Below are 20,945 nucleotides of genomic sequence, written 5' to 3'. Positions count from 1 at the left end.
CCTATTTTCTTTTCTTTTTTATTTTTTGTTTTTAGATAAATATCTGATTTTTTATTTATTTATTTATTTTTCAACTTTTTCTTTGTATTCTTTCTCTAATTTTATATTTGAAATTAATAATTTATAGTTAAAAATTGAAATCAAGATTCCACACATGTACATAATTTAGATTAGGGAGCTCTCGTTGGGAGCCCGACATTGAACTTGAAAAAAATCAGAGATTTTCAAAATCCAAGGGCACCTAAAATTGGGAGCCACCCCTACATTGGAGTTGTTCTAAATAATTGAGTGGTGGAGGGGGATTTATAACCCTTCCCATACATCACCAATGTCAACACGTATGGAGCAATGTGGAGGGAAATGAGATGCCTAGATGCCTATAGGCACCTCATGATTGAGACCTCATGCTTGCATGAGAGAAGTGGATGTTGGTCTTCCTAGATGCAGGCACCTCATAGAGATATAAGTTTTCTTATGAGCTACCACCTAATGTCCCATAACATATGCTTTCATATGGACAACCACTTAATGCCTCATAACAGTGAAGTTAATATATTTGTTTTGTGCACATTTTTAAAGAAAAATTGTCTGCCTACCAAAAATGTTGATATGAAATATTATCAACTTTGACCAAGTTAAGAAGTCAACGAAAGACATGTCGAAGACAAGATGCTTTGCACCCCTTAAGCCCGTCTTGCCTCAATATACGGGAAGACGAATTCAAGTCACAGTTTAGCTAACAAAAGACCTGGCCTGATCCGAGGTATGAAAAAGAGAAAAGAATGACCAACTAAGCAAGCACGATCTATCGGAATCCTAAAGAAGCTTGAATAGAATTACTTGACGTGAAAGACTGAAACACGCCAGAAACCAACTTTCTACATAAGATCCGGACTTGGCCGAGCCCGTGGACTTGAACAACACGGACATAGGTTAGTCCGAGTGCCTTCTGATTATCCCAATATGTGGGCCTTGAAGACCCACCATGAACACCAAGAGAGGGATGGGCTAAGAGCAAAAAGACATGGTCGTATGGCACCTTTAGATGCACCCAAAATAGTTTTGAGTCATCTCCTTGGGATGGTAGTCCTATAAACCTAGAATCATATTCCATTCAAGAATAAATGTAGGCTCCACAGTACCTAAAAACGAGAACTCAGATGTCGTGTTGTCACTGTTAACCAACTCCTTTTCACAAGAATACCCTGTTTACTACAGGACCTGGTTTATGATTTCAAACCCCCTATTGTATAAGATCACGACTTTAATCAAAACCACATAAAACACCTGAACTTTCTCTCTCCACAAACTCTATCTCTATCTCTCTGTCCTTTGCTCTTCTTTTTGCATGTGATTGTTTATTTACTTTCTGCCTCGATGTCTAAAACCCTTTTGCTGACTCGTTGAGAATAACCAGTTAGACTGGAGGACCGTTTCGGTTTTCTCATTAATGATTTTCGTAAAATTCGGACCTTAAGTCTATTTTCGTAAAATTCAGACTAATGACACGTTTCGGTTTTATCCTTTATGATTTCCAAAATCAATTTTAGGAAAAACTCCGTTTGGGCCCTCGGATGGCCCGGGTCAATCTCGGAAAATTGGGTGGAACTGGGAGAAAAGACGAAAAACTCCCACTCGGGTCAAGGCCCAAGTCAAACTTAAAAGACCTAATTCAAACCTTGGTCAAAGCCATAGACTAGTCTCAGGCAAGCCCAAGACTTGTCTCGGCATGGGTCGAATAGAGGATGGCCCATATGGACAGCACATTCCAAACGTGTCATGTCCTATAGCCAGACGCGTCCAGCACAAGGCTGGACGCTTCCTGCTTTCCAAACGCGTCTAAAGCCATCTCGGACGTGAAGTTTGAGATGCTTTAGAGACTCCCAGACGCGTCCTAGATGCGTCTAGTCAACAGCTACTGGACACGTCTCTAACTTGAGAAGCGTCTTGACTTTGTGGTCGCGTCCTAAGACCCGACCGAGAGTCAAGGTTGTAGCCTTCTAAGACTTTAAGTCTGAGAAGACCGGGACTTATCCTAGTCCAAGATGGACTAGGTTTCTGGTCCGAGAAGGTCGGAACTCTTAGTCCGATAAGGACTATGATTCCTTATCCGATAGAATAGGACGCCTCAATATTTTATGTGTCTCTCTCTCTTTCTAACCATTTTTTGCTCTCAATATTCTTGAAAATCCTAAGAATTACTAACTCAACAAAAACCCTCCAAAAATCCTAAGAGATTTTTTCTTGATAAAACCCTAAGAACCACTAACTCGATAGAAGCAGCAAAAATCCTCAAACCCTAGCAATTTGATAAATAAGAACTAGATGATCAGATAGAAAATAGTTAGAAAGAGAGAGAAAGGTATAAAGAATACCTGGAGGGTTGTGTTGTACGATGAGATTTTGAGGAAGATTTCCTATATATTGTTTCTATTGCATTTAACCTGTAGGTATTATTTAGATAAAACTACAGTGATCAAACTTCGACTTATGTTCAACTTCATTGAGCATAAGTTAAACTAAAAGTTACAATGACTGTGTCATGAAGATTATGAAGGAGATGTCATTCGACCAAGATTGCAATGCGAATAATTTATCGGATAGGACAATTGATGAAGAAGATCATTAAGTCCGATTGATTTAGGGGTCGTAGTGTTTAGCTAGAAACCAACTACGATCGTCGAATTACGAAGTAATTCGTAGCTAACTTCGATCGGATCCTACAACGGGTTACACATAAGAATGACTATTTAATCGGATGATATGACTAGTGGGAGTGAGATATATAATGATGGGAGTGTCCCATAAATATATCTCATAGGCCTAAAACAAGTTTAGGCAAAGATATATAGCAAAAAAGCCCGAAAAAGGGGTTTTGGGCATAGAGCCAAAAATGGACTTTTTGGGCTCAGATTGGGCAGATTTTTGGAGGGTCAGTTCCTTTAGTAAAGAACATAAAATCTGCCAATTTTGGCTAGGTTTGGACGTCACCTCCTCAAAGAATTGAGAAAATATCAACTAGTTGCTATTTTCGGCAATTTCCTTACTCTTATTCTAAAGGGTCTTTTAGGAAACCAAATTAGAGGTGGATTCTTATTAGGGTTATATATAAAGCATCTTAGGGAAGAGAATAAGGTGTGGAGTTTCTTATATAGCTTTCTTACTCTACCACATCAAGTAGAGAGGAGAAAGTGAGCTAATTCCCAAAAGTTATCAACTAGTCAAGAAGAAGTGTTCTTCGTATCAAACTATCATTGGGGTAGCAGCGGAACTTCAAGGTGGGAGATTAAGTAGTCCATTCTGTGTCCCAAGTAGAGGAGCAACAATTGGAGCTCTTGGTCTTCTAAAGCGATTGGAAGGGTTCGAGGGAAAACTAGCGATTAAGGTAATCATCAAACTAGTTTTACTTAATTACTTAGTTAATCATTAGTTTATGCATGTGATCCTGGGATACTAATGTTGGACATGAAATGTCTGAGATTCTGCCATAAACATTAGTAGGGTGTAAAACCCAACAGATTAAACCTTACCAGGGTTAGCTGCAGTCTAGTTTTACTAAAGAGCTTGAAGTAGTTATAGGCATTTTATGTAATATTCTAAATAGTTGTTTATGATAACAAATACAATGACTGTGTCATGAGAAGCCATAACACTCACATATCATTACTAGTAACTAGCCTCTAAAATGTCTTAACTTGTCAGATGAATAATCTATATATTAAATATCTATATAATCTATATAAATAAGTAACATAAACTGATAAAACAAAATGCATTTAACCAAACTAAAACTGAACCACCTAATATGATTTGAGAGAGAGAAAACCTTTGTTTTTAACTCTATTTGCATCTATACTTACCCAAAAAATTAGCCAGAACTTAACCCTTGTACAGATCAAATAAAAAATTTGTTCTTCACAGCAATTTCGTAACTAACAGTAACGCCAACAATTATCAAAAAGTTTAGCCAAAACTATCAGCAATTTCGAACCTAGAATTGCTACCCTTGGAAACCATACATAGAAAGTGAAAAAAACCCTTGAAAACCCTGCTTGAGAGATCGAGAGTGCGTGAGAGATTAATAGAGATAGAGAGATGCCTGCGCGAGAGATCGAGAGAGGTCCATGATATGAGAAGAAGATGATGGGGGGAGGAAATGAACGGGAAAGAGAGTTTCATAAACAAAAAAGGGGAATAAGGGGAGAGTGAGAGCGAGAAGGATATGAGCATCTATCAAAGATCCTCTTTGTTAAACATATTACATGTGGTTGTGCATAAAATATTTTTCTATTAACTTCATAAATTTATGCACATTTCAACGAGTAATTAGTAAATAGTTTTTGACATTTGTGCAAGTAAATGTTTTCCTTCACTTTACTCCCTTTTTTGATACAAAGGATGTTTGGAATTCTAATTTTCAATCTCTTCCTTCAAGCACAATGTTTTGGTGAATACCTATTACGTTGCTTGCCGAACATGTATTACAACAATTCACACATTATCCATGTCAGTCTAAAACACATATCAAAACATACAAAAAGAAATGCAAGTAATGACGTAATTAGGCGATTAGCAATATTGCCTCTCAAATCCAATCAACTATCTCAACATAGAAAGAAGAATGAAGAAAAGATTTTACTTCCTTACTATTTGTAATTAGATTTAGGTTGTTTCCATACATGTAATTATAGTTCCTTATTTTAATTCCCTCTCTTATGTAAACTTCTCCATTGTAATTCTCTATATATAATTGTTCACCACATAAATAAAAACACCTTTGATTCTTAATATTTCAGTGCAAGAGTTATCATTAGTTTGGTTTTACCATTATCATTATCTTCGTATTATTATTTTCACATGGTATCAGAGCATAAGGATTTCGTTGCTTCGATCTTATTTGGGAATTCATTTCGACATCTCTAAGCTTCTTATCTGCACTTAAAGGTCAGTCTTTTCCTAACAATTTTTTTTTTTTGACACTATTACCAAATCTTTGTCTAAGATTTCGATTTTTTTTTTCATTCAGACCAAACCTGAATCACTTAGCATAATCCGACCAATAAGGTCCGACTCACTTTGTTCTTCCCAAGAGAAGAAACGATTTCGCACAACCTCTAGGGTTTGCTCATTTCAGTCGGCCACATCTACGCAAGAATCGTTGCTTTTACAATCACCGATTCATTGCAACCACGAAGCTGACTACTGTTTCAACACCCATAGACCGTTTTGCTTCTGTTGTTTACTCTCTTATTAATTAGATTTCCTTCACAAAATCTTCTCTCACTAGACTATCTAGGAAACCTAATCATCTTCTATTTAAACCACTTACAGTTTGATTAAAACCACTTCATGTTTTGATTAAAACCATAATGTTTTGACTACTTACTGTTTTGATTTTAAAATCATAGTGTCCCACTTACTGTTTTGATTTTAAAATCATAGTGTTCCACTTACTGTTTTGATTTTAAAACTAATTAATGTTTTACTGTTTGATTATTAAAACTACTTCATGTTTTGATTAAAATCATTTACTGCCTTGTTTAAGACACATATTGACAAAAGCAACCACCTTCTCACGGCCATATCATCCGTTTGCAGACTTTGTTTTTCGATCATTAATTGATCAAAACATCTCTTCCATATTTGTGACGGTACTATTAAGAATTTCCTGTCCCGAATAACACTGTTGCAATACTTTATTTGTCACAGTTTCTGTTTTTTAACACAACTGTCGCTTTCATCAGTTTCTATATTTTTATATATGTTCACTGTTTGACCTATTTCCGGACTTATAAATCTGTGATTATCTTATTTTTCTCAAACGACTTTTAATCATGTCTGACGAATCACCATCATTTTGGTTGTTATTTCTTAGCAAATATTTTAGCATTTCGACAATGATTTTCTTGTCAACTTTAAACACAACAATATTATTTTTGTTGTCGCTTCTTCCGTCAATATTTGACATTTCTTCGACAATGCCTTACTTGTCGACTCAACCGACAATGACACTTGAGTTATCACTTATTCAACCTATTTCCCATAATTAGTTTTTCTTTAGCAGACTCTTAAAATTTATTCTCTCGAGTTTTTCTACTAATTTTTGTCGACCCATGATTTATATTCCTTCTCCTTTATTGAGATCGATTCTTACTCCCGGTATAGATATTGGTGACCCTAGCCCTACGGCTACGACACTTTTCTCGGGAACTATTCTTTCCATTCACCCTACTTCGTGGATTATCGATAGTGGAGCTTCAAACCACGTCTGCTTTTCATTATAGTGTTTTAGTTCGTACGAACTTGCTCCTCCATCACTTTACGTTCAAATTCCTGATGGGAGTACCCTTCCCGTTACACATATCGGTAAAGTAATTTTTCCTGACTCTTTACATATCGAAAATGTTTATCATATTCCTAGTTTCAAGTTTAATTTGATTTCTGTACGACAATTATATAAATCTTTAAATTGTCTTGCGACTTTCTCACCTTCGCACTGTGTCTTTACGGAAGTTTTGACAACCCGCCTGATTGGGCAGGCTGATGAGGTTGGCGACCTCTATATTTTACGTCGTGACTCTAAAGCACTTACTCTACACAAGTCGCTTGACATTTGGCACCGCCGACTAGGACATCCAAGTTTGAATCGCCTTAAACACTTATCTCAACGATTTGATTTTATTCGCTTCGACTCCACGCATGACTGTACAATTTGCCCTATGGCTAAGCAATCTAAATTGCCTTTTCATAAAAGTACAACAGTTAGTACTTTTCCTTTCCAATTAGTTCAGGCTGACATCTGGGGACCTTTCCCTGTTCCTTCGCTCACAGATAAACGATACTTTCTCACGTTAGTTGATGACTATTCCAGATATACTTGGACATTTCTTATGCAGTCCAAATCTGAGACTAAGAAATACTTAGAATATTCTTCAATTTCACAATTAAACAATATCAAGAGACTATTAAGTCCATTTCTTCTGATTCGGCAACCACCTCTACCTGCCCTATTCAGACTTTTCGTTCCGATAATGGAACTGAATTTCTCACTAATGACTTACAGTCTTGGTTTCAGTCGAATGGTATTATCCACCAACGCAGTTGCGTTCATACTCCACAACAAAATGGGGTCGTTGAACGCAAACATAGACACTTGTTGGATGTCGCTCATGCTCTGCGATTTCAAGCTAATCTTCCCCTTAATTTTTGGGGCGAGTGTCTAAAAACGGCAACTTACTTAATTAATCAGATGCCAACTCTAATTTTATCACTTAAGTCACCCTATGAAGTCTTATATGATACTCCACCAGACTACTCGACCCTCCGTGTTTTCGGGTGTCTGTGCTTTGCCCATAATGTCAAAGCTACTAATAAATTTGACATGCGAGCTAAACCAGGAATCTTTGTTGGGTACCCTTATGGAAGGAAGGGTTACACCATTTATGACCTAGAGACTAAAACTCTCTATGACTCTCGAAACGTAACCTTTTTTTTTTAAAACAAATTTCCTTTTGAGTCGGTTACTGATGTTCCATCTGACTCACACTTTTTTACTCCTTTGAATATTTTGGATGACCATGTGCCTTCTCCCGACATTTTTCAGTCTCCGTCGCGACACAATATTTTTTCACCTCCACCGATGGTCGAGTCTTCTCCCTCGCCTTCGGTTGATTCTCCTCGTTTACCTTTTATTGAGTCAACGCCATCTATTTCGGTTGGGCCTCTGACTCCCTCTGATTCCAGCGAGGATTTATCTTCACCATCTCCTGTAGAGGTACCCATAGCTTCTTCGGATAATGCATCTTCTCAAGACTTTTCTGCTTCGGCTTCTCCCCGACCTTCTACCACTAGTGACACTTCACCACTTGACTCTCCTGTCGAGGAATCTGGTAATCCTACACGACCTATTCGTGTTAGGAATCCTCCTGCTTATTTGGCTGACTATATTCTTTCTAGTTCAGAAACGACATCTTCGCAAACTTCTTATCCACTGGTCGACTATATAAGTTTCGACCGTTTTAGTCCTTCTCATAAGGCTTTTCTCACTTCCGTCATCACCACGGAAGAACCCAAATCTTACAAAATCGCCTCTGCTTCTCCAGAATGGCGTGAGGCGATGACTAAAGAGATTTCAGCCCTCGAGACTAATAATACTTGGTCTCTGACTTCCTTGCCACCTGGCAAGAAACCCATTGGTTGTAAGTGGGTTTACAAAATTAAATATCGTTCGGATGGATCCATCGAACGTTATAAGGCACGCCTCATCGCCAAAGGGTATACCCAGGTTGAAGGTGTCGACTATCATGATACTTTTGCTCCAGTTGCCAAATTGGTAACTGTTCGTGTCCTCTTATCCCTTGCGTCTATCCAAGGATGGTCGTTGCATCAGTTAGATGTCAATAATGCTTTCCTCCAAGGAGACTTGGAAGAAGAAGTCTATATGACCATTCCTCCAGGTTTTAGCAACAAAGGTGACACTAGAGTTTGTCGCTTGAACAAATCATTATATGGTTTGAAAAAAGCTTCTAGGCAATGGTTCGCCAAATTTTCCTCTGGTTTAAAAGCCGAAGGTTTTTCTCAATCTTCGTCAGGGCATTCTCTTTTTAGTTATTTTAATGGTCCGACTACTATCTATATTCTTGTCTATGTAGATGATATCATCATTACAGGCAATGACAACAAGGAAATTGACTCCCTTCGACACCGTCTCGAGCAAGGTTTTTCTCTTAAAAATCTCGGACGACTTCAATATTTTTTAGGCCTAGAAGTATCTAGGTCCCCTAAGGGTATTTTCCTCTGTCAACGGAAATACACTTTAGATATTATCCGTGATTCTGGACTTCTCGGTGCAAAACCGAGTTTATTTCCTATGGAACAACATTTGAAATTGTTACCTACAGATGGCACACCGTTAGACGATCCCACTTCTTTCTGACGTCTAATTGGTCGACTTCTCTATGTCATTGTAACGAGGCCTGATATCGTCTTTTCAGTGAATTATCTAAGTCAATTTATGCAGCATCCCCGTTCAACACATATGGATGCAGCGACTCGAGTGCTAAGATATTTAAAGGGGACCCTCGATCATGGGATCCTCCTTTCATCCTCTAGCTCTCTGACACTTTCGGGTTTTATTGACTCTGATTGGGCCAGCTGCCCCATTACACGCCGTTCCACCACCGGCTACTTCAAAATGCTTGGTGCGAGTCCGTTGTCTTGGAAATCTAAGAAACAACCGACCGTCTCCCGATCATCCGCTGAGGCAGAATATCGTGCCCTTGCTTTCCTTACCGCCGAGCTCCAATGGTTGAAATACCTTTTCCAGGACCTTCGGATTTCAATTCCAGAACCCTTTCAGGTCTTCTGTGACAATAAGGCGGCTATGCATATAGCTGCCAATCCAGTTTTTCACGAACGCACGAAGCATATCGAACTCGATTGCCACTTTGTTCGTGAGAAGCTTGAAAGTGGTCTTATTCAGATCTCTCATGTTCGCACCACCGATCAGGTGGCTGATATTTTTACAAAGCCTTTGGGTTCTGACCAGTTTCACAAGTTACTTCTCAAGTTAGGCTTGACTCAGCTTTCTTCCTCCGCTCCAACTTGCGGGGTGGGGTAATGACGTAATTAGGCGATTGGCAATATTGCCTCTCAAATCCAATCAACTATCTCAACATAGAAAGAAGAATGAAGAAAAGATTTTACTTCCTTACTATTTGTAATTAGATTTAGGTTGTTTCCATACATGTAATTATAGTTCCTTATTTTAATTCCCTCTCTTATGTAAACTTCTCCATTGTAATTCTCTATATACTCCCTCCGTCCCAAATTAAGAGTCCACTATTCCTTTTTTAGATGTCCCAAATTAAGAGTCGCATTCCTAATATATCATATAAAATCCTTTACTTTTCCATGAATACCCTTACTTAAATATTGTAATATGTAGTGTATTAATTAAGCTAATTAAGACATTTGACACTTTCCAATACAAAAATTGGGTTTTCCAATAAACAAATCCATTCTTTTTTATTAATCTAGTTACTTTTAATTATTATGGTCAAATTTGATTGACTCACCAACTAAAAATAAATAAGGGTAAATCTGGAAAAAGAAAAAGTATGAAAATAAGTTGGATTACCAATATGGGACTCTTAATTTGGGACGGAGGGAGTATAATTGTTCACCACATAAATAAAAACACCTTTGATTCTTAATATTTCAGTGCAAGAGTTATCATTAGTTTGGTTTTACCATTATCATTATCTTCTTATTATTATTTTCACAGCAAGCAACCACCATATAATAAAGTTAGGACTAAGTGGCAAAGATAAAACTTACACCTTCCTTTCAAATGAAGTCTTTCTATGGGACCTCAAAAGAAGACACCATTGTCGAATCAAACTCTAAATAGTTGAGAGTACTACTACCTGCAAGAAATATAAAAGAGAGAAAATTTTGTGGAGGAATTAGTTACTTTGAGTACAATCTATATTTGAAGCGTCTAAAAAAGAAACATAATAAGAGAAAGGGAAAGAGAGGGAGAGTATAACGCTTACTCAAAAAAAATCTCACACGTACATGATAGGATTTCCTGATCCTATAAAATTAAAATTAAAATTAAAATTTGATTGAAAATACTAAAGCAAGAAACAACATTTCAGACAAACAATAAGCTATATTTACTGCAAGAAGCTATTTCAAATCAGCTTGAGAAAAAATGAAAGCAGAGAAGCTCCAACAACCAAGTCTACAACCTTGCTACAAACTGTGGCAACGACATATTCAGTTACTCTATAAGTAGTTTGTCCAAATTGAATTGAGCTAAAGATGGATTCACCCTTCTACATTTAAACAAAAAAAAGAATACATAACTCATGAACATAAACTTTTACCATTACAAAATCAGTTATGCTTAAGTAATTAATTTTCATCTCCTTCTAAATCTCGATATTACAGAAAGGATCAAACAAATAATCAACGGTTTAAGAATTTCATTCACGGACCATGTCTGAATAACTTATCAATGCAAAAAAGGAAATTCATTCACAAGCTTGTGAACTTTCGGTGAGCTTACCTAAAAGTAGAGAGAGGCAAATTGATGAGAAAATTTATTGGGACAATTCGTCAAACACATGAAGTGCAGAACTAAAACTGCATTTTGACGGTCACAAAAAATCCCCTAAGAAGGATGACAGAAAATCAACTCAATATTGTACCTATTGTACCGTCCATCAGAAATCATAGCTTACCTCATAACCAACTGATGGTTCAAACCCAAAAAAATAAACATTTAAGATAACAGGTTCAAATCTATAAAATAAGAGACTTCGTAAGAGTCTATAGCAAATCTGAAATTCTTTTCTCTGTCGAACATTTCTTAATAAGAACCTAAGGGGCGTAGGTGCAATGCAGAACAAAAAGTTAAACTTCATAGAAGCAGGAACAACCCTAGTTTTCAAGATTCCAACTTCGGACCCCTAATTAGAAGCCTCCATTGAAATCTCTCTTCTTTAATGTCAGCTAAGACCAATTGAAGGTTGAGAAGAATAATTCTTCTTCTTTTAACTAGATAGATAGGTTGGGAGCCTTTTCTCTAAAATACATCTCTCTCCACTTAGCCGTCTGAGAGGGAGAGATGATTTTCTCTATGAGAAAATTCCACACCTTTTTTGTTCTTTCATGGTCCTTATATAGAGAAACACTAATTAAAATCACATTCATATTAGGATTTAATCCAGACCACAGAAAAGGTAAATCAGAACTCTTTCTGACTGGGAATCCTAGATGGGAGGGATTCTCTAAATTGTCAGCTAGGCCTTCATTGAAGGTTGAGAAGAAGAACTATTCTTCTTTTGACTAGATAGATAGGTTGGGAGTTTTTTTCTCTACAATCTCTCTCTCCATTAGATGTGTAGAAGAGTGATTTTCTCTATGAAAAAATTCCACACCTTTTCTGTTCTATAATGGTCCTTATATATATAGAGAATCCCTAATTAGAATCATATTCAGATTAAAATTTAATCCGGACCACAGAAAAGATAAGTCAGAACTCTTTATGACTAAAAGTCCTAGGGTTTCCCTTAAATATGGTCGGTCAGACCAGCCCCCTTGATGGGTTTGGTCTGTCCAACCCATGTATATGATAGGCCATCATATAACCGGCCCATGTCCCTGGTCGACCATCTCATGGCCGACCCCTTTCTAGCTTTTCTGGGCTTTCTTTTCGAACCCGGTTCTTTATATCCTTTTGGGTCTATCAAACTGGATCATATCCATCTATAGGTAAGATCCCACTAGTCAACTCTCTCCGATCAAGCCACCAGTCTTTGGTGTAACCCATTATAGGATCTGATCTATGTTAGTCGTGGATTACCGAAGTGACCTGACGATCGTAAGCGGCTTCTAGCTAAGTATTACGATCCCTAATTCGACCGGACTAGATGATCTTCCGGATAAGGTCATCACTATCCTAACTGACAAATTGAGCGCATTGCCATCTTAGTCGAAAGACACTCCTTCGGAAGGGTATATCCTAACTGACAAATCAGACCGAACGGATATATCCTTCCGATCGAACGGATATACCCTTCAGACCGGACGGATATATCCTTCAGTATGTATAACCCTTCCCATGCATGGCCAATGTGGAGGGAAATAAGATGCCTATAGGCACCTCATGGTTAGGACTTCAAGCTTGCATGAGAGTGGTGGATGTTGATCTCCCATGTTGCAGGCACGTCATCGAGAAATAAGTTTTCTTATGGGCTACCACCTAATGCCACATAACATATGCTTTCATATGGGTATCCACTTAATGCCCCATAACAGTGAAGTTAATATACGATGTTTTGTGCACATTTTGAGAAAATATGTCTACCTATCAAAAATGTTGATATGAAATATGGTGAACTTTGACCAAGTTAAGAAGTCAACGAAAGACCTGTCCAAGACAAGATGTTCTGGACCCCTTAAGCCCGTCTTACCTCAATATACGGGAAGACGAATTCAAGTCACAGTTTACCTTACCAAAGTCTGATCTGAGGTATGAAAGAGAGAAAGAATGACCAACTAAGCAAGCACTCTATCGGGGCCCTAAAAAAAAGCTTGAACAGAACTACGTGATGTGAAAGACTGAAACACGCTAGAAACCACTTTCTACATAAGATCCGGACTTGGTCGAACCCGTGGACTTGAACAACACGGACATAGGCTAGTCCGAAAGCCCTCCGACTATCGCAATTTGTGGGCCTCGAAGACCCACCCTAAACACGAAGAGAGGGATGGGCTAAGAGGAAAAAGACATATGGCACCTTTAGATGCACCCAAAAATAGTTTTGAGTCATCTCTTGGGATACATAGTATATACTATAAGCCTAGAATCGAATTCCATTCAAGAATAAACTTAGGCCCCGCAGTACCTTTTTTTTTGTTGAACTAGGCCCCGCAGTACCTAAAAAGGAGAACTCATCACTGTTAACCAACTCCTTTTCACAAGAATACCCTGTCTCTTTATGTTTTCAAACCCCTCCTATTGTATAGGATCACGACTTTAATCAAAACCACATAAAACACCTGAACTCTCTCTCTCTCTCTCTCTCTCTCCACAAACTCTCTCTCCACAAACTCTCTCTCTGTTTCCTTTTTGCCTGTGAGTGTTTGTTTACTTTCTCACTCTGCACCTCTCTCTCTCTCTCTCTTTCTGTTTTGTGGTTTGAGTTTTTTTTTCTGTTTTGTGGTAGAGAGAAAAAAGAATGACAGATACAACAGATGATATTGTTGAGGAGATTTCATTTCAAAGTTTTGAAGATGATTGTAGATTACTTGGTAGTCTTCTTAGTGAAGTTCTTCAAAGAGAAGTTGGTCATGAAATCATGGACAAATTTGAAACAAATAGAGTCCTTGCTCAGGTAAATACCAAAATACTCACGTCAGGTTAATTTCATTACCCAAATGATTTCGACCTAAATAAGTATTGATTTTCTTTACTTAGAGTGCTTGTAATATGAGGATGACAAATATAGAAGACATGGCCGAGCTCCTTGAGAAGCAGTTGGCATCCCAAATATCAAATATGTCACTTGATGAAGCTTTAACTCTCGCTAGAGCATTTAGCCATTATCTCAATTTAATGGGTATCGCTGAGACGCACCACAGGTAACGCAATTATTTCTTCGTCCTCCTCGTGTCGGTGTGTCTCAATACATTTTCGATTACCAATAAATTTTTTCTCTCTATACAGAGTACGAAAGACACGGAATATGGCCCTTTTGTCAAAGTCTTGTGATGACACATTTAATCAATTGATACAAGGTGGAGTTTCACCAGATCAACTCTATGACACCGTCTGCAAGCAGGAAGTGGAGATTGTTCTAACTGCGCATCCTACGCAAATAAACAGGCGTACGTTGCAGTACAAGCACATCAGAATTGCTGTAAGATTTATGGTGATGAGTATCTTTTTTAATGTAGTAGTCCACAGTCGTAAAATTCCATTGTGTTCTAATAGAGAGTCTTATTCTTGTACGTAGCATCTTCTGGAATATAACGACCGCCCTGATCTTAGCCATGAAGACCGAGATATGCTGATTGAAGATCTGGTAATATATATATATACTTCTTCAAATAATGGAGAACCTTGTTAACAATGTCTATAGTTCGTCTAACTTTTAGCATTTTGGTTAGGTGAGAGAGATAACTTCAATATGGCAGACGGATGAGCTGAGGCGACACAAGCCTACTCCAGTGGATGAAGCTAGGGCTGGTATGTTACTTACAATTTAAAACATGGTGTTGTTCTTTTGCTTGTTTTCAAATTCGGACTGTCAGAAGAATGTTCTTTTACTTTTCAGGTTTGCACATTGTGGAGCAGTCTCTTTGGAGAGCAATGCCTCATTATTTACGTCGTGTCAGCAATGCTCTTAAGAAGGTACGAAAATAGACGTAACTACATTGCCTTTTCAGACAGGTTCATTTGCCCCAACTCAATGACTTAATCCAGAGTGCCTTTAAGTGTGATTCACTTTTACGTATTTCTGCATTGTGGGTTGGAAAGCGATACTATATAGGGTACTAAAACTTGATACGAGGAATCGAGAATAGATGTATACTAAAGTTTATTCTTTCCTGTAACATTTATTAACCTTCGTCGTATACCCTCTGTCGCTCTCAGCACACAGGAAGACCACTTCCAATGACTGCGACTCCAATAAAATTTGGCTCTTGGATGGGAGGAGATAGAGATGGAAATCCCAATGTAACAGCAAAGGTGTGTACTCTAACATTACCATGGAAGACTACAGGGTGTTTCATCATTACGCTTTACTTGTAGTTTTGCAAATGGCGAACTAATTTCTTGAATCATACGATATACTTTTGTTATTCATTTATTTTTTAAATTTATAGGAATTTTTGGACCATTACACTTACTTCATCAGCTTGTGTTGTTGGAGTACAGGTAACGAAGGATGTATCTCTACTATCACGGTGGATGGCAATTGATCTCTACATTCGTGAAATTGATAGCCTTAGATTTGAGCTCTCTGTGACCAAGTGCAGTGGTCCTATGGCTAGACATGTACAAGAGATCCTACGAAAAGGTTTGCGGATGTAACAATCTTTGAGTTAATAGATGATGGCCTGATTTTTTGGGGGTGTAGTCAACTCTTTGAATTGCTCAGCTAAAATCATGTGAATTATAAGTTCAAAATAGCATAAGAATTATGTCGCAGACGAATATATCATGAATTCTTGTGGATTCGCTTACATCCATTGCCAAAATTCTTTTTAAGACTTATGCAGGATCTATGTAATTATTGAATTGTGGAACGTTTCAGAATCTGCATCACAGCAAAGACACGAGGCTTGGAGCGAGCAAATGAACAGAGGTCAACCTAAGACCTTCAGTCAACAAGCTTTGGGCTTGCCAACCCAACTTCCAGCTGGTGCAGATATGCCCTCTTGCACAGGCATGCTTTCGGCATATTGATGTTCTTCGTAGTGTTTTTAATATCTGTTACTGGTTTTTTTTTTCTTCAATCAATAGTATTGTTATTCAATTCGGAAAGCGGATAATAGTTTCTTGAAAAACCTTTGTTTCTTCATGTAGATGACGGGGAATCTCAGTATCCCAGACTAGAATTTCCTGGCTCTGATAGCACATCTACGAATCGTCAGGTAAAACATCTCGAGAGGTCCTTTTTCTCCCACTAACTCATGTTTTCAGCTTTATATTATAAAATATCATACTTAAACATAAATGCTTATCAATTTGTGTTTCTAGGATGCTTCAGCTCAACATTCTCATAAAACAGTCCGAAATTTAAAAGTATCTACATCGAGCAATTCATTATCTTCCAGCAACCTTCAGTCACCTCTAACGCCAAAATCTAGTTCTTTCAGTTCAAGTCAACTCCTCGCACAGAGGAAACTATTTGCAGAATCTCAGATAGGCAGGTCCAGCTTTCAGAAGCTTCTAGAGCCAAGCCTGCCTCAACTACCTGGAAATGCTCCTTACAGAGTTTTTCTCGCAAATGTGAAAGAAAAGGTACGTGAAATGGTCTTTTGCCTACCCAGCTGTGTACATATCCACGTATAGGATCTGTGATCTCTTTAGTACTAACAGTACCTATTTCTGATGAATTTAGCTTATGAAGACACGAAGAAGGTTGGAGCTCCTCCTTGAGGATCTACCTTGCGATCATGATCCTTCGGAATACTATGAAACGTCGGATCAGCTTCTTGACCCATTAGTTCTATGCTACGATTCCCTGGTACTATATCATGCACTTCTTTGTTTTGGGCTGGGGGTTCCTTAAAATCCACTTCTTTGGCGATTATGTATCTGTCGATATATGTTATTAATATCCATATTTGATATTTGCCAGCAATCTTGTGGATCTGGTGCCCTAGCTGATGGTAGACTAGCAGATCTAATCCGAAGGGTTGCTACCTTTGGAATGGTATTAATGAAGCTTGATTTGCGCCAGGTATATTTGGGTCTTGTGGCTTTCGAGTTGCCATTAGTTTCAAATTTTTTTTTTGGCGTAATTCACTTTTCCTTGTATCAGGAATCTGGAAGACAAGCAGAAACTTTGGATGCAATTACTAGGTACTTAGATATGGGGGTATACAGTGAGTGGGATGAAGAAAAAAAGTTGGAATTTCTTACCAGAGAACTCAAAAGCAAGAGGCCGCTTGTTCCTCCAACAATAGAGGTACAATCTTTTCCAAGAAAAATGAATTAGTAAACATTACTGAAGTGAATTTTAGCGGACGGATGTCGCCAACTCTCAAGGTCCCACAAGTACAGTAGTTCATCAATCATAATCCAGAAACTAATGCAGTTGGATTATTTTTCAGTTCTCTTATGTCGTACTTTTTCTCTTTTTCTATTCTAATTTTGAGATTTTTTAGGTTGCTTCTGATGTGAAAGAAGTCTTAGACACCTTCCGTGTTGCTGCTGAACTAGGAAGTGATTCACTGGGAGCTTATGTGATTTCAATGGCCGCCAGTGTATGTTCACATTTTGAGTTTTGTTGTATTAAAAATTTCAACCATTTAAGTAGTTACAAACATGCTACTCAATCTTACTAGCTTGCGTAAAAACCATGCACTCTAATTCTATATTGCGAGATGAAGAACTCAAATATTGTGAGCTATTTAATTTGGGATTTAGTACCATTTTTTTCACCCCTCGTGGATTCCAAGAATAAACACCTAAATTTAATGGATCCGTCGAGATAAAACTTGTTGTCTAAACAGATAGAATTTGACCAGATCCCGATACCCTCCTCCATCCCTCATTGTTGCCCGACGAATAACATGTACAGCTTCTCTCAGAGTCAGAAACATAACTATTGTGTTCCTATGAACTAATAGATGAATGTAAGTTGCTAACACATCATAATTGACAGGCAAGTGATGTTCTGGCTGTGGAGCTCTTACAGAAAGATGCTCGGCTTGCTGTTAGTGGGGAGATTGGTAGGCCGTGTCCTGGTGGAACGTAAGACTTCTATCTCCCTCTCTGTCTGTCTCTTTCTCTACGTCGTAACTTTACAGGGTGGTGTATTTAAATAGGATGGAAAATGTTCTCGGGCGAGAATATTTTTCGCCCCACTGTGAAGTAACAAAGCCTTCATCTTGTTTTTACATCTATTATTTGTTGGTTTCGGTGTACCGATTCAACGAGTTGACTGAGCGAGTCTATAACCGAATCACTGGTGAAACTGGTTACTACTTTGATTTTATTTGTAAATCAATCAAAAACACTTTCTTTCTAAATTAATGGAGAAAAACTAAGGAATAGAACAACTCAATATCTTTCGTATTTCTAACCGATAATGTCTGTTATCTAGAACAGATGATTCGTAGTCGAATCTCACTATCGATTTAAGATCGGAAAGAGGAATCGGATTTGAGTATCTCATTCATCCGGAATCGGATTTGAGTGATTCTTGAGTCTAAACTTAAGAGCTCAACGAGACGAACGCAATGGTGTGCTTCGTTTCTGAGTTTGATGACTTGAACCGATCCAAAATCGGCTCCGATTCCAACATTATTCTCCTCTATCAAAAATTTTATTTTGTCCATTGAACAAAAAAGGAAAATGGTTATGTTCGTCGGAAAACAGGTTGCGAGTTGTTCCTCTATTTGAAACGGTGAAAGACTTGAGAGGAGCTGGTGCTGTGATCAGGAAGTTGTTATCTATAGATTGGTATAGAGAGCACATAGTAAAAAACCATAACGGACATCAAGAGGTATATACGAAAAATATCATGATTTGATGATTCTTGTTTTAGTTATATGAGCCTTCAGCCTTGTGGTGATTAATTCCGTCATTCTGTCTCAGGTCATGGTTGGGTATTCTGATTCTGGTAAAGATGCTGGACGGTTCACAGCAGCATGGGAATTATACAAAGCACAAGAGGATGTTGTTGCTGCTTGTAACGAGTATGGGATTAAGGTAACATTGTTCCATGGTCGTGGAGGAAGCATTGGTCGTGGTGGTGGTCCAACACATCTTGCTATTCAATCCCAACCACCAGGGTCTGTAATGGTACGTCAATCTATGAACACGCTTCTATTTATTGCTGATAAGCAAGTCGTACTGTTTTTCTTTTCATTTCCGAAAATGGAGTAGATTGTTAGACAAGACTATCCGATAATTTGACACAAGTATCCTAGTCCGAGTCATATTACATGGATACTAACTATAAAGGTTTTATTTAGTTTTGATCTTTAACCTTGAGAAACAATATGTACTTGTTTCAAACTTTCAGGGCACACTTCGATCAACAGAACAAGGTGAAATGGTGCAAGCCAAATTCGGGCTACCACAAACAGCCGTGAGGCAATTAGAAATTTACACCTCTGCTGTACTTCTTGCAACTTTACGTCCACCTCTTCCACCTAGAGAAGAAAAATGGCGTACTCTGATGGAAGAAATCTCGAAAATTAGTTGTAACAATTATCGGAGTACTGTTTACGAAAATCCAGAATTCCTCGCCTACTTTCACGAAGCTACTCCTCAAGCAGAGCTTGGATTTCTCAACATAGGAAGTAGACCCACAAGAAGAAAGAGCTCAACTGGTATCGGACATCTTCGAGCCATACCATGGGTATTTGCATGGACCCAAACCCGGTTTGTTCTCCCAGCTTGGCTTGGAGTTGGTGCAGGGTTAAAAGGAGCATGTGAAAAGGGACATACAGAAGATTTACAAGCGATGTACAAAGAATGGCCGTTTTTTCAATCCACTATAGATCTTATAGAGATGGTTCTTGGAAAAGCCGATATTCCTATTGCAAAACATTATGATGAAGTTCTTGTTGCAGAAAGTAGAAGAGAACTGGGTGAACAACTAAGGAGGGAGCTTCTGAGTACAGGAAAATATGTTTTGGTGGTTAGTGGACATGAAAAACTTTCGGAAAATAACCGGAGCTTGAGAAGACTAATTGAGAGCAGACTTCCATACTTGAATCCGATAAATGTGTTGCAGGTTGAGATACTGAGGAGATTAAGGAATGACGACGATAACCATAAGCTTCGAGATGCATTACTTATCACCATCAATGGAATTGCTGCTGGAATGAGAAATACAGGCTGATTGAGATGAAGATCAGAGAATGTTTTAAGAGACTCATTTTTTGATTCAAAAGAGAGCATCTATTTCCTCTTTATACCTATCTCTCTATTATTACTATATATATAATATATGTAACGTTTAGTATTGAGACGGAGATCATCACGTCCTACTGAACCTATCTTTTTCTTAGATGTCGGTATTGAGATCTGCAATTCAAAAGACATTTCCAATGCAACACTTTAAGAACTTAAAAATTACTTAGGTGTGAAATTCTACATGGGTAGTTTTGTATTATGGAGTGAATAATTTAGATCCTCAATTGAAATCCAAAATATTGAGTTACTTCTTCAGATATCTTAAAATTAAATGTTGTCACATTATCGTAAGACTCGAATCGAATTTTGAATAGAAGAGAATTTTTTGTAAAAGAACTCAAAATTTGAGTATATAATTCTAAAATTGGAATGATAAAAGTTTTTACTTATGTACTATTATATTACAATATCCGGCTCCATCAATAATGTTGAACCAAATAACTTATATAAGTTGTTATATCTGGATCAGCGAAAAAAAAAATTGTCATATCTTGAATTGATCCGTAATTAATTCTTGTGTATCTCTAATGATAGCATATATTAGAAAGAAAAATTGGGCTTCACTTCAGCGGGGTAAGAGGGATAGGCCACCTTTAACAAACTAGGGGTCGTCTTTTGAACTTTCTTTCCGAACGGAGAACCACAATTTTGTTTGCATGTAATTCCACTGGCTACGGTGGTCGGTGGCACAATTATAGAGATAAGGGCACCTCTATAGGCGCCTCCCCGAATTGCTATAGGGGCCTCCCATAGCTGTTTGACCAGCAGT

At 37.9% G+C, this 20,945-nt stretch overlaps 1 protein-coding gene across 2 annotated transcripts; it reads left to right on the top strand.

Moving 5' to 3' along the window:
* Positions 1-1,043: 1,043 nt before the first annotated feature.
* On the top strand, positions 1,044-20,423 carry PPC4 (phosphoenolpyruvate carboxylase 4). 2 transcript variants are annotated; one of them, XM_086637273.1, is made up of 20 exons: positions 1,044-1,130; positions 13,439-13,907; positions 13,991-14,154; positions 14,240-14,432; positions 14,529-14,597; positions 14,683-14,761; positions 14,850-14,926; positions 15,170-15,265; positions 15,455-15,596; positions 15,834-15,965; positions 16,106-16,173; positions 16,280-16,543; positions 16,644-16,769; positions 16,884-16,985; positions 17,067-17,213; positions 17,413-17,511; positions 17,913-18,001; positions 18,629-18,755; positions 18,848-19,054; positions 19,278-20,423. In XM_086637273.1, the coding sequence occupies exons 2-20, from the start codon at positions 13,752-13,754 to the stop codon at positions 20,100-20,102; spliced, it is 3,162 nt and encodes a 1,053-aa protein (XP_086493399.1). In that variant the 5' UTR covers positions 1,044-1,130; positions 13,439-13,751; the 3' UTR covers positions 20,103-20,423. The 2 variants fall into 2 exon arrangements, with proteins under 2 accessions (XP_086493399.1, XP_086493392.1); XM_086637266.1 differs by lacking the exon at positions 1,044-1,130 and having other exon boundaries at positions 12,992-13,907.
* The last annotated feature ends 522 nt before the right edge of the window (positions 20,424-20,945 follow it).

This window comes from Eschscholzia californica, unplaced genomic scaffold, assembly GCF_041429995.1.
Source record: "Eschscholzia californica isolate CP2 unplaced genomic scaffold, dmEscCali1.0.p SCAF_1, whole genome shotgun sequence".
NCBI lineage: Eukaryota > Viridiplantae > Streptophyta > Magnoliopsida > Ranunculales > Papaveraceae > Eschscholzia > Eschscholzia californica.
The sequence above is the reverse complement of the archived record's forward strand: the minus strand, read 5'-3'. Positions and strand labels throughout refer to the sequence as shown.